Source organism: Buceros rhinoceros, unplaced genomic scaffold, assembly GCF_000710305.1.
Source record: "Buceros rhinoceros silvestris isolate BGI_N320 unplaced genomic scaffold, ASM71030v1 scaffold2358, whole genome shotgun sequence".
In the NCBI taxonomy this organism is placed as follows: domain Eukaryota; kingdom Metazoa; phylum Chordata; class Aves; order Bucerotiformes; family Bucerotidae; genus Buceros; species Buceros rhinoceros.
The window spans coordinates 12,598-26,590 of record NW_010426147.1 but is presented as its reverse complement, the minus strand read 5'-3'; the positions used below and the strand labels follow the sequence as shown (position 1 = coordinate 26,590).

General features: G+C 50.5%; 1 protein-coding gene across 1 annotated transcript; it reads left to right on the top strand.

Moving 5' to 3' along the window:
- The first annotated feature begins 2,399 nt into the window (after positions 1–2,399).
- Positions 2,400–13,350, top strand: AKAP1 (A kinase (PRKA) anchor protein 1). The gene is made up of 10 exons (XM_010141358.1): positions 2,400–3,885; positions 5,861–5,994; positions 7,398–7,524; positions 8,054–8,184; positions 8,839–9,016; positions 9,683–9,833; positions 10,428–10,495; positions 12,255–12,328; positions 13,095–13,160; positions 13,291–13,350. Exons 1-10 carry the CDS (start codon positions 2,400–2,402, stop codon positions 13,348–13,350), a joined length of 2,475 nt encoding a protein of 824 aa, XP_010139660.1.
- Positions 13,351–13,993: the final 643 nt, after the last annotated feature.

Below are 13,993 nucleotides of genomic sequence, written 5' to 3'. Positions count from 1 at the left end.
GTCAGCTAATCCACCAGTCCCCACTGATCTAAAGATCACTGAAGAGTGAAGATCTTCATTTTAAATTATAATAATGTTTGAAATGAGTCTTAGAACTGTTTTGTCTGCTTCAGGACAGGCCTGTCCCTCTGTGGGGCATCCTGCTGCTGTCCTCCCGTGCCTCAGAACTGCGTGGGACTATTGTTTGTACGGTTGGTGCAACTATCCAGGGAATGGGATAATAATAGGGCTGTCTGTTTAATCAGGAGAGCTGGCTGGGAATGGACTTGTGCGAGCTACTTTAATCTGGGTTTGTGGTATGCCTGAGAGACAGCTTGTAGGGTGGCTCCACATTAATTATAACAACTTAAAGCGGGCAGCAGACGAGCACTCGCCGTGGCTCACAATGTGCCATTGTGCTGGAGAGCATCAGTGTAAACCTTATGTCCTTGGAACAGACAGACCTCACCCTTTCCATCTATGAAGTTCCAAAACATCCACATTATTGCACAGGTTTGTTGTTTTGGCGGTTTTTTTAATTCCAAATCTCCAATGTTGCCTGTAACTGCAAGCCCTTCCTCAGCAGTTTGCTCTGCTACCTGACTGTGTAAAGCCAGCTGGAAGTACTTTGGAGTTAGAAGATAACCAGGTACGAACGTCCAACGAATGCAGGCTCAAGTGTCCTGCATAAAACAACAGAAATACCTCATTTGTGATACACTGGCGGTGCCACCAGATTTCTTAAATCATGTCAGCCTTTGATTTGGGATCAAGCCAGAAATTTCCTAGTCCCTGTTTCGGTCACTCACTGATGTACTTGTCCCGGGACTGCCGTAAACAGCACAGAAGCAAGGCTGGCGTCCGAGCTGGCTTGGATCAAGTCGTGTGCTTGCTCCTGCAGGATGGGAGGGTGTGGCTGGAGGAGGTGAGGAATCTGGAGTGAGTATGAAATTTTCGGAGGCTTGGATGCTCGACTTGAGCCCGAGGGAGGCATGTTTTTGTCCCTCGGCTAGAATGTAATCAACTCCCTGTGAAAATTGAGGCCCCGAAAGAGAGTGGTGTTTGGAAGCTGTGGTCAGAACCCTCGCTCTGATAACAGCAGCTTTTTTCCAGTTGAGGCAGACTAAGCATAGTTGCCAGACTGATTGATTGTCTGCTCTTGTCTACGAAATACTCTGTTTCTAAAGGGGAACTAGATAACGTGGTTTTCCAGTGGGTGGTTCCCACTTCTAGGACTCGGCCGTCTCCTGCAAACAAGCTTTGTTTTTGTTGCTCATTGGCAAAAGTCTTGAGGCCTGTTTGGAGAAAAGTCTGTGGGGTGTAAGCATTGTCAGGCACGTGGCGCTTTGCTTTAATTCCTGCCCAGTGAAAATATAAACTGTAAGTGCTTCGCAGCCAGGCTGTTTGGGGGATGTGGGTAACTGTTTAGTGTCCCGGCTGTCGGCTTTCCCTAAGGGGAGGGAAAGGAAAGCAAAGACATGTCAGCCCTGCCTCGCATAACCCAGGTGAGGCTTGTGGATGGGGGAGGTGGCTGGGACAGGAGAGGTTCACACGCTTTCTGGAGTGGAAGAGGCAGCTTCCAGCTCTAGGAATTCAGGAGTAGCAGCTGCCATCGTTGTAAATTTAGATGTAGAGCAAACTTTGGGGGTGGCTTCCTAAGTCGCGGTGTCTATCCAGGCGAGTACAGCTGTTCAAGGGTGTTACAGCACATTGCCCATCTTCACTACTACAGAGTCTTTTAGAGAGACTTCTGGTTCTTGCGAGGCTCTTGCTTCATCAGGCTGTAGCTGTTCTTTGTTTAGGAATTCCTACCGCGTGTGTGGAAGTGGATCATCTGCGTGTTGCTCTTTAGATCCTGCTTAACTGCAGACGTCTGTCGTGTGCCCGCACAGCAGCCTCTTGCAGTGCTGTGGATGAGAACGTCTGCAAAGCACTTCACCTTCAGTGAGGTGTTACGCTTTAGAGAAGTGTGCGTTGTCGACCTCTGAACCTCTGGGGAGTGTGATGCTGCCAGCCCTTGTCCTGGGCCGCTTGTGGTACAGCTGTGTCGTGAACCCAGCCTGGTGCTGGAGGTGCTGGCGGTGCTGGGTGCTGTTCTTGTGTGCAGCACTGACCTGCAAAGGTGGGGCTGGAGGAAGAAGGTGAAACTGTCAAGTGTAGAGGTGAGATAAGGTGAAATTGCTGGGTATAACGGTGAGAATTGTCCAGATATCCCTAGTTTTAGGTAAGGATCTTGTCCTGTAGTCTGCTGGTAGAGCAGAGATGGGAATTTAAAGAGCAGCCTGGAAACAGGCCTGTTCATGGTAACAGAAGTACCTCCAGGCCTTTATGAAACTTCAGCCTTCCTGTTACCCTCCTTATGACTATTTTAACGTGGCATCTGTTTCTCCTTCTAGATCTAATTGCTGAGGCTCTATAAAATGGCTCGGCATTTCATCGGTGCCATCCCATATATCGTCCCTGGGATCCTGGCGCTTGCTGGCTGCTGGTGGGTGTATCACCAACGAAAAAAGCAGGCAACCTCTGATCACAGAAGAGCAATAGCCATTGAAGAAGAGCCTCTCTTGTCAGAAGACAAATGCCTGGACAACGAAACCTCGACCTCGCTGCTGTCAGCAGGGTCGGTGACGCCCTCTCTCCTGTATCATACTTGTGAGAGGCTAGATCTCTCACAAGACATTTCAGACTTGTCTGTTATGACGATTGAGCCCCAAACCCTTGAGGACGATGGTGAAAAACTGGAAACAGGATCTGAAGATGGAAGCAGTGTCCCTGCTTGTGTTCCTCTCCCTCTGATCGGAATCACGGAGGAGATCAGCAATGCAGAGCAGTCAGATGGTTCTTCATTTAAGCCCCCTAAGAAAATGCAGATGCCAGAAACTGTGCTGTCGAATACTGGCTCTGTGACAGACTGTTGCTTGGGATTGGAGAAAGCAGCCAATACCCCACAAGCCTTTCTCAGTAACGAAGTTGAAGTTGTACCAGGTCACAAGAATTCTGCAGTGAGCATGTTAGAAAATAGTTTGGAGTCTGCCTGTTTGGAGCGCTCCAGAGAAGAAGAGATGTTTGAGTCAATGGCCAGTGCTGTACCTGTGTGTCCGGAGAAGGACACACAGCCAAAAGGAGATGAACTCAAAAGAGATAAGATTGGAGGAGTGAGTTTAGACAAAGAAGAAGTTGAGAAAATTGAGCAAGTAGCAATACAGATAATTTCCAAGGTAATTTTGGCAGCAACTGAGGAAATGCTGTCTGGTTCTGCAAGTGACGTGTCCGCACATATCTGCCAGGCTGCAACCAGCCTAATTGAGAGGCCTCTGGAGACAGCACGCGTTGATTCCTCTGATCAGATGCTTGCAGAGGAAGCAACGGTAACCGATGAGAGTATTGCTGTGAAGAGCGATGCTGCGGTACTAACATGCCTGCAGACAGAGGAACAGGATCAGAGAGTGACAGATTCCAGCTGTTCAGTGCATGGCTGTTCATCCAGCCCTCTTCCAGGAGACGCAAAAGACTGTCAGGTGAAGACCCGTGTGTGCGGTGAATTCCAAGAAGTTGATCAGACTCCACTGGAAAACCATGGAGGGTCACTGGAAATGTTGCCCTTGGTGGTGGAGGACTCTGGGTGCAGCACGTACACATCTGAAGGTGGGACAAGCGTGGAGAACCCACTGCAGAACACTATGCTGTCTGTCACGTCAGGCCAGCATTCGGACTCGCTGAGCACATCAGCATCCCCAGACACATCTGCTGAGCAGAGCTCGGCACCAAGTGAAAAACCTCTGCCTCTGAGGCTAGCTGATGAAGACAGCAAAGGGCCCTACAGTAACGGGATGCTGAAAGAGGATGGTCCAGACTTGAGTCACGAGTGTAGCAGGACAGCAGGGATGTCTGGAGATCACTCAGGAGGTGAGAGGTTTGAAAATCCTCCTACAAAAACGTGGTGAACACACATTTTATGTGCTGAACCCTTCCACTTCAGAACCTGTTCAGATAAATCCTCCTCATGTTCAGCTCCCCCAGCAGATAACAGTTAGCCCTGATGCGCAGGTGGGTATGCGTTTGCTCTCAGAATTCCCATCTCTGTGGGATCTGGTGTCAGCTAGGTAATCCCCAGGGTGCACTGCAAAGGGGGGAACAGGCTGGACCCCTCAGCACAACGCTTGTTGTCTAAAGCCAAGCGTGTGCTTAAGTGGCCCAGCGAAGTGAACTGTGTCTGGGTGGAGGTTGGGCTGTGAGACCCTGCTGACGTGCGTCAGTTCAGGCAGCCTCCAGTAAGGACTGGGTTCTTACCTGTGTTTATGGGCTGCTGCTGGAAGGAAGCTGCAAAGCAGGCCTCTGAGGTGCTTGCTGGATGAACCAGGGAAGTGCTCTGATGAACTGTGATAAAATCGGTTTGTTGCAGACTGATTACCCTGAAGTTTTTTTGTTTGGAAGGGTAGGTGCATGCCGAGACATCCCAACGGGGAGCAATGTTCCTGGAGTACCCCCATCTGTCTCTGTGTTGCTTTTGCCTTCTAGACCCTGGATGATGTGTGCCTGGCAGCACTCAAAGCTGTCTGAGCAAATGTTAACCCGTGTGACCTTGGGGATGGGTGTTAAATCCTTTAGAGGACCCTGTGGTGCCAACAGCCCTTAGTGGCAGGATGTCTTTTGTAATTGCTACAAAGTGGTTGGAACACTTCTTGCTGCAAGACATGGGGATTGACTTTGCCAACAATTAAGGATTAAACCCACAAAACATTTTCACTAGTGGGAGTAACGGTAGGAAGAAAATGGTTTTGCCTTGTGTGAATGCCGGAGTGACAAGCAGGTACAAGTGGGTGTGGAGTCTGGTGATGTCGGGGGCTGAAGGCTCAGTGCTGAGGCAGCTGAGGGGTGGGTAGAGGGGATACAGCAGGCAAAGCTGATCATGTGGCTAGTTGGATAAGAGGTCCCACAGCTGACCTTCATACCTAGGCTGTGAGACTCAAATCCTCATCCTTGCCTGGGAAGTCTGTGGCAAACAGCTGCACTCGTGCCTTTGACTTTCTAGGCATCTGTGCTGCACTGCTAGTTAAGATGTGGTGAATGTGAAGCAGTGGTTTGGTTTATTTTTCTCTTGATACTTGCAAGCAAGTGAGGATCTTCATGCTTCTGCTTGTTAGTCTGGAGGAAGGATCAACCTTGTGTTACATTGACTGCACCTGGGATCCGACCAGGAGGAAGCTGGTGGAGTTTAACCCCTTCCGATGCAGGAATGTTCCTAATATTGGCTGCTGGTTTGGGAACAAAATGTAGCTCAGCTCTGGCACCTTGTTTCTTCAAGCATATGGCAAACCTGGGCAAGAGGCAGTCCGCTGCCCCAGGTAGCAGTGGACACGCCTGGCCCTTGGGTCACTGTGCAACCCCCATTGGGGCAGGGACAGAATGTCAGTGCAAAGAGCAGGTGAACGGGTGCCTGTCCCCCCCTGCATGCTGGACCCCGAGAAGAGCCCTGGTTAAGCCGTGGGGAACGTGCAGAACGCCTTGCTGCAGCAGCAGCTCGGTGTGGACAGTAGCAGAGCTCTCAGCTGGTCCCTTTGACTGACGGAGTCTTGTCTCTGCTGCAGTGTAAGGGGTCCCCGTGGCTGATGGACCTCTTCTGAAGTTGGGCCTCCTGTGGCATTCATTCCCAGAGATGGGCAGGTTTTTCTCTAGGAACAAAAGGAAACTTCCGTTAGGGTATGTGTGATGGGATCTGCCTTTCTGAAGCACTGGAGAACCTGACACAGGAACACCCCCACTGAATGCATAGGAAGAGCTCGTGTAAGCTCGCTGTGAAATGATGTATTTTCATGGCCTCGTGTCTGGTAGCTGGATTGTGTGGCTTGTCCGAATGCTGATGTGCATGCATGTCTTGTAGGTTCAGATGAAAATACCGTGAATTTTGTGGACAGTGGCTGCACCATGAGGAAAACAGTGACTCGGCAGAACTCTAAGCTAGGAGAACCACCCAGCAAGGCCGACTTCGTCATCTGGGAAATAGAGGTCCCAAAGGTAACCAGCTGCTGGCCTGCTCGTGCACCCTGCCGTGCCCTACATAGCCATCTTCTGGTTCTTCCGGTCTGACGCTGGCTCGGTGCTGTCCCGCAGAGATCAACAACAAATCAACTAGCGTTTAGGTGTAAGCATTTAGCTCCTGTTAGGACTCAACAGGAGTGGAGAGCCAGTGCACAGCTCCAGGCAAGAGGCAGGTTAGGGCTACGCCCAGGGTAACACTGGTTGCTGGACTCGTTATTGCCATTATCTTCCACCCCAGTCTGTTACTCTGATGCTTTGAAAGCATCCAGAAGACTTTGAGGTTACATGGTTATTGAGAGAGGTGACAAACTTCTTTTTTCTTTTCTACTGTGTAGGAGGGTTACGCTTCAGCTGCCTGTCCAAACCCTTCCTCACAAGCCGAATGCTTGTCTGAGCTGTTCTAAGGAGCTGCTGTGTCTGTCTGTATAGTGACCTTCCTTTTGGGTGGAGAGGGTGAGACTGTGGGGTTTAGGCCTATGTTCATATCTTCTTCCCCGCTTTGTACATGCAAAATCACCTGTGGCTGTCCAGCACAACATTGCTCTTGCAGTTCTACCTCTCAGCAGCCCCAAATATTGTCAGCCAGTGCCACGAGACCTCAGTTTCGGACAGGATAAGCGTGTTGCTTGAAGTGCTTGGGTCCCGTGAGCCCAGTGAGGACAGGTTACACGCATAGTAACCGATCAGTAAAAGGCAGGCTGAGGAAGCAGCTAAAGCCACGTTTGGGTGGCCAGTGAAAACAGGCTGTCACTGTCTTCAAATAGCAAACTTCATGTGGCGCGGGATTGTCCGTACCCACTGGGGCTCCGGTATTCCGGCCGCTGGCAGCAAGTGGTGGCAGGTGCCAGTGGAAGAGTAGAAGTGACAGGGCTTGCCCAGACATCTCTTCATCACCCTGTGCCGCTGTCCAGGGACTCTGTAGATCAACGGGCATGGTTCACTCTCCTGTGAATTTGTCTACGCCTTCTCTAATCTAATCAGCTTGGTTAAAAATTGTGAGAACTTAGTGTTTCATATTTGAATGAAAAATGCGTGTAGGTGCTTTTTAAAGGAAAAAAACGATGGGCGATTGGGAGAGGATGTGACTTGACTGTGGGAAGACAGTAGCCTTTACCAGGCCTGATTTTGTGCCACCGTGTCTTTGTGACGTTCTTCAAGATGTGAAGATGGATCTGTCAAAACGAGCCGCACTTACTGATCTGTGTCTGCCTTTACTCACCACAGAGCAGCTGATCGCTGCGCGGGTACTGTGCCTTATATTTATCCTGCCTGGTCGTACGCTGCAGGAACTGGGAGTGTGGGTAAAATAAGCCACAGAGAACAGTGTTGTTTGACCCATGTTCCTCTTCCTGACTGTTGCTTTCTTGTCCCTCTCAAAGGAATTAGTTGGCCGCTTGATCGGAAAACAAGGAAGATTTATGTCCGCCTTGAGGCAAGCATCTGGTGCCAAGATTTATGTCTCAAAACTACCTTATTTCCGTGACTCTCAAGTCTGTCATATTGAAGGTATGTGGAACATCCCTTCATTCATGGTCTAATATGGGGGGGCCTTAATTGGAGGGGCAAGGAATTTAAATAGGTTTAGTGGCTTTGTGAGTCCAGTGCTCTACACAACGTTTCTGCTCAGTGTGTGCCAGGTCACCTGTGCTGTGACAAGTGAACCCTGTGTTCTAGAGATGAGATGCATTTTAACATCTCTGGCTGCTGCAGTTTAACCAACACCTTCTGCAGGGTCTCCTCAGGCTTGAAGGAGCTATAGGACGTGTGTTAGCAAATCCAGTAGTGACTGTGAAAGATGTTAGATTAATTGTGGCTGAAAAATATCTGCTAGTGAATTGGGTTCATACTGGAAGCTAAAGCTGTTGAAACTGGCGTCTGGCAAACCGGGTTGCTCGTTCTGGTCTGATGCCAGTCTATTAAAATTTAAATTCTTGATGTGGCATAGAAGGTTTCTGGTAGCTGTAATGTTTCACAGGGTACGAGTGTCCTCAGCATTTCTGTGCTACAGACTTTCTACAGAATTTTTGTCTTCCAGGCTCCATGCATCAAGTTGAAACAGTATTAAGCCTGATTGGCAAGAAATTCAAAGACCTGTGTCTCACCAACATCTATGCTCTACCTCCACCAGCACCGCTGACACTTCATTCCCTCCTCATGACTGCCTGGGTAAGTCCCTGCTTGCTGGCGGTGCTGGCGTCGGGGTGGAAGGCTGTTGTTGGTGGCTGTTGTCATAGTGTGCTGTGTCCATGTGGCTGTTTCATAGATGTCCTCAAAACCAGTTTGATTTTGTGTGGCTGTCCGTTTTCCAGCTTAGGTAACTGTTGCAGGTTTTATCTACTAGTTCTTCCATTACTGTTTCCATTCTGCCTGAGCTGAGAAATGTGGAGTCACCGAATCATTTAGGTTGGGAAAGACCTTTAAAATCAAGTCCAACTGTTTCCTCAGCGCTGCCAGGTCCCCACTGACCCCTGTCCCCCAGCACCACATCGACACCTCCGTTAAACCCCTCCAGGGATGGGGACTCCACTGCTGCCCTGGGCAGCCTGGGACAACCCCAATGGGGAAGGAATTTTTCCTCACGTCCAGCCTAAACCTCCTCTGGTGCAACTGGAGGCTGTTTCCTCTCACCCTGTCGCTTGTTGCTGGGGAGAAGGGATGGACCCCACCTTGCTCCACCCTCCTGTCAGGGAGTTGTCAGAGGCAGAAGGTCTCCCTGGAGCCTCCTTTTCTGCAGGCTAAACCCCCCCAGGTCCTCAGCCGCTCCTCAGCGCACTTGTGTTGCAATACCGCTAATGAGAATTTCTTTCCTCCCCATGACAGCTCTTTCTCCCAGAAGGAGTCACTGTGGAGGTGATTGTGGCAAATCAAGTCAATGCCGGCCACATGTTCCTACAGCAGCACACACACCCCACTTTCCATGTCCTGCGGAGCCTCGACCAGCAGATGTACGCGTGCTATTCTCAGCCTGAAATTCCAACCCTGCCAACTCCAGTAGAAGGCAAGTAACTCACAAATTGTTCAGCTCAGAAATTTCTAGGGCCATGCAAAAGCCTGATGCTCCTGAGTTAGACTTGGGAAGTTTCCCGATGGATGAGAATGTGATAGTTCACTTGTCACTTCGTCTTTTCCTAAGCTGCTGTCAGAGTACAGATGTTGCTCTGCTCTTCCTTACCTGACTCATTCCTGGAGCAGCTCCCCAGCCACTTAGCTGTGTGCTGAAATTCTGAATGAGATAAAGTCTGTCTCAGTTTATTTCTTGGCATCTGGTCCATTTTTGCTGACAAAGTGTGGAACTGCTCCCAAATCTTCATAGTGTCACTGTCTGCACATGGTGTGAAGCGGAGGGTGCATCGCGTGGAAGGGGCCATCTATGCTTTTGATGGGGGACAGACCTTGCTTTTAGAGCCCACAGGCTGGGAGGAAACTGGATTCCTGGGTAGAACAGCATGGTGGTGGCAAACAGAGACCCGAGAGTAAAACCCACCGCTCCTGTGTGCCAGTGGCAGGATGTGCCTGACAGGGTGAGGGTGCTGCTGGAGAACGATGGAAGCAGCACAAGAAATGCTGATGATTCTCAGCAGATAATGGTGCAGCACTGCTAATGCTGACTTCTGGAAATGCACTTCCACTGAGCCTTTCTCCTCTGTGCTCTTGTGTTCTGCAGTTGGTATTATCTGTGCAGCTCCAGGCCTGGATGGGGCATGGTTACGGGCTCAAGTCATAAGCTACTTTGAAGACACCAGTGAAGTGGAGCTGAGATACGTCGACTATGGAGGATATGACAAAGTGAAAGTCGACACACTCAGACAAATCAGGTCTGCAACCCTTCCATGGCCTGAGGCCGTATCTGGCTTGAGTTTTCATCAGAGGCATCCATATCCTTTGAATTGCTCATGAGTTTTTCCACAGCTGAAGCAGTAGCTGTGGATTCCTTGGGAGCACATCAGGCTCTTGCAAGGCTCTTTTGAAGGAGAGGGGAGAGGAAATTGCATCTTCTGCCATTTCAGAGTGGAAGCTGAGCAAACGGATGCCTTCAGGAGGCCCCAAAATAGTTAACTGATGAGCTGGGGCTAAGGTTGAGTTTCTCTGTGGCCCAGCTCCATTGGCTGGGAGAGCCGTATTGAATGAGGGTTTACTTACATGAGCCCATTAAATACTTAATTGTGCCCCAGAGGTGGGAGAGAGGCCGTACAGCCTGTGTTGTGGAGGTGGTTTTTGCTTGGCTAATCAGTCAACATACTGCTGCTGCTTGGATTGCTGGGAGAACAGTCCGATTATCGGGTTTTTTTACTGTCATCAATTTTCAACTGATTTCCTGTTAGAGCAATCGATTAATCGATGTCACCTTAGAGAATACAGGAGTAACTTGAAGCCATGTTCTTGATCTGATTGATTCCCTTTTCTTTAAGGTCTGATTTTTTATCACTGCCTTTCCAAGGCGCAGAAGTTCTACTAGACAACGTGGTGCCGCTTCCAGGTAATGGAGCTCTCAGGACTCAACTGTTGGTGCTCCCGCAGGTTTAAATGGTCGCCAGCTGTGTACGAGCAATGATTCTGTCTAAACTTTCGCCCTCCTATTGCAAGTGCAGCCTCTGTGACTAGAGCAAGGGTTGGAAAAATGGTGTTTCATTTTCTCAATGTGCTAGCATGGCATAACCTGTCAGTCTCCAGGGGAAAGGTGATAAATGTCCAGGCTTTTTCCCGCATGGAGGAGGGAATGAATTACTCTCCTGACCAGCAAGCTGGCAGGACTGGCAGGGTATAGGTGAAGCAGCTGTAACTACTCTGCCACCTTCTGTCTTAAAGCAGCTGTAAATGTAAGCTTAGCTTTTAATCTGCTAGACAAATATCTGACATTTTCCTACTAACATGACTGATGTGTTTTAGTTCTGTGTTCAAGACTCCCCTCCAAGCACTGGGAGAATTCAGTCACTGCCTGGAAACGTTTTCTGCTTTGCTTCACTCCCCCACGCAGCCACCCTTCTCTTGGTGGTGGTGGAGGCGTGTGCTGTGCTGGTGTCTGAACAGGCGCCCTCTGGGTGCAGAAGGGGTGGCTGTAGGAGCGAGGGGACGGGGCAGGTTTCACCATGGCAGTTTGTGGCTGGCAGGACTCCAGGAGGTTCCTGCAGGCTCTGCCAAGACTGTGGATGGCAGCGTTTAAGCTGCTTCTAGCAGAAGTCAGTGTTTTCGTGTTCCCTGAGGTAATCGACATCCCTTCAGGGTTGGTGGGGTTGTGAGGAGTTCACTTGCTGCTGGAGATGGTCTCAGGCGGGGACCACAAAGGAGAAACCTTTTCTCAGCAGCAGTTTGGTGGTGCAGAAGGGGTGGCTGTAGGAGCGAGGGGACGGGGCAGGTTTCACCATGGCAGTTTGTGGCTGGCAGGACTCCAGGAGGTTCCTGCAGGCTCTGCCAAGACTGTGGTTCCTGCAGGCTTGGCCAACACTGGGGATGGCAGCGTTTAAGCTGCTTCTAGCAGAAGTCAGTGTTTTCGTGTTCCCTGAGGTAATCGACATCCCTTCAGGGTTGGTGGGGTTGTGAGGAGTTCACTTGCTGCTGGAGATGGTCTCAGGCGGGGACCACAAAGGAGAAACCTTTTCTCAGCAGCAGTTTGGTAGGGAATAAGCAATATTCCTCCAAAAGAGAACACCGAACGACCAGTCCGCAGTGTAGATGGTGACTGCATTGCCTGGGACGCAAGGCTCTCCTGCTGCGTTACAGGCGTGGAGACAGCACCAGCGCCCGCGTGAGCTGTACGGGCTGAGCTGCCAGCGCTCGCCCGGTGCCGCTGGCACGTTCAGGTGCCAGCCAGCCTGCGGGACAAATGCTCCCAAGTTCCCGTTTACAGGACTGCTCTCTCCGCAGGGTCAGGAATGTCCTGGGGCCCCTGAGCTTAGTTTATTAAGGATCAAAATGCTAATGGCAGCTCAGAGGTACTGCAGAAGTACACTTCTGTCTTTTAAAGCCTCCTGACTCATCAGCCACTTATCTTCACGTTCACTTGACTAGTGGCTTTAGAAAGCACTTCATCCTTCGCCTTCAGCAGCACAGCAGGCAGAATTCTTGGGTGATCTCCAGCTTAATAGACTGGTTTCAGCAAACAGGAACAGCAGCAGTGAGTGAGGAAATTCTGGCCTAACTTATGGAGGAGGTCAGACAGGATGAGCTTAACAGTCCCTTCCGGCCTCTAAAGCCTGTGACTGTCTCTTTTGTTTTCTCCTGCTCTTTTCTTTCCAAAGACGAGGACCACTTTTCATCTGAAGCAGATACCGCTGTGAGCGAGATGACCAGAGGCGCGGTCCTGGTGGCGCAGGTATGTGCGAGCTGTCTGGAAGAGTCCTGGTGAAGCTGACTGGAGTGGTGCTGCTCTCCTCTGCCCCCGAGCAGACTGCGTGTGCTGAAACGCCGCAGACAGCCAGAGCCCGCCAGCCTGGTGCAGAGCAGGGCTCTCGTTGGGAAACTCGGCACTGAGGGTTTCCTTGTGTCGTTCCAGCAGCGCTTAGGACAGTGTGGCTGGAAAGGGATGAGCATTTCCTCTTGTGACAGGTGCGGGCAGGGAGGGAAGGGCACCCGAGCGGGTTTACGGAGCACAGAGTGGCCTGTGGTCCAGCGGATCGAGCAGTCACCTGGGCCTGCGCTGCTTTGCCAGCATCAGCTGTCTGAGAGACACTAGCATTGGGGATCCGGCCTCTGGCTGCTGGGGGAAGAAACGAGGAGGTTCCTGGCAGCATCCCAAAGGTTTCTGCACGTTGCACCTGATCTCGGTGACAAGGCACTTGCCTCTTGCGAAGTGCTTCTGACGGGTGGTAGCCACCCCGTAACGGGTGGAAGCTGATGGCACGTGTGATGCTCAGTGGTTCTCTTTGGCTTAGTGCAGTGCTCAAATGCGTCGTCAGTTCTAGCAAGGGCATGGAGCAAGCTTGCCAGCGGGGTGTCCCGGCTGTCCGGTGGCAGTAGCTACGTGTCCTCTAGCCTGCACCCAAGGCTGAGTGTGGAGTTGATGCGGTGGATGGTGCAGCTTTGCATCCGCCCGGCTCAGACCAGGACTGCTGCACACTGATGCTTTTCTGTGTCGCCAGGTCACAAACTACGACAGTGCGACAGGTCTGCCGCTGATCCAGCTGTGGAACCTGATGGGAGATGAGGTGCGTCAACAGACCTGTTTTTTCACACCCTTGGGGTTTGTGGTTACGCAGACTTTATCGTTGATTCGGAACGCGCCGATGTTTCTTGCTGGTCTTTTGTTCACCTTTCTGCTCCTTTACCTCCCGTTAGGTGGTGTCCATCAACAGGACTCTGGTAGAAAGAGGATTTGCGCAGTGGCTTGACTACTAGCAACATCCTCAGCGACGCTTCTGAAGATAGAAACAGAAGAAGAAATCATGTTTTGCACTGTTATAGTTCGGTTTGGCAAAGTTCTGTAAGGACGCTTGTTTACGTTGATCTGCGAGGGGAGTTTTGTGGTCCATTAAAACTCGTTTTGCTCAACTGTTACCATTTCACTAGAAACACGTACCTCATCTCGGTGCAAGGCGGGGTGTTAAAAGCCATAACAGACAGATAATGTAGCTTTAAAGCAAAAAATCCTCCCTGGCCTCTACTCAAAAGTTGAATGGGGAAAAAACCCTGAAAGTCTTGGGGCTCGCTTGAAGCTCACAAGTGCCCCTGGATTGTTACCTGGGGCTGCATTTGTGTTCAAGGCGTCCGATGCCCCGCGGACTTGGTGTCTGCTTTTCCTAAAACGTACATGGGTCGTCCTTTAACAGGCTCTGCCTATGAAATTAATGAATGTTATTAAGGAATCTAATGTTCGATCATGGATTTTTCCATATTGTGCCACTAACCTGCACAAACAACATTCATCTTGTGTCTTCCCTATGCCGGGAGGTAGATGAATTGCATTTGTTGCACTAACTGTGGCACAACGTCTCGCTGCAGTCAGGGGTTTTAGGCTTGATACGCTGAAGGAAGGAAGCTG

What these genes read in the sequence shown, in the direction of transcription:
- AKAP1 (XM_010141358.1), top strand. Translation starts at nt 2,400, where the DNA reads ATGGCTCGGCATTTCATCGGTGCCATCCCATATATCGTCCCTGGGATC. An exon ending in GTCTGGAGATCACTCAGGAG is followed by an intron (nt 3,886 to 5,860) that starts GTGAGAGGTTTG and finishes CATGTCTTGTAG; the next exon opens with GTTCAGATGAAAATACCGTG. An exon ending in CCTGCCAACTCCAGTAGAAG is followed by an intron (nt 9,017 to 9,682) that starts GCAAGTAACTCA and finishes TGTGTTCTGCAG; the next exon opens with TTGGTATTATCTGTGCAGCT.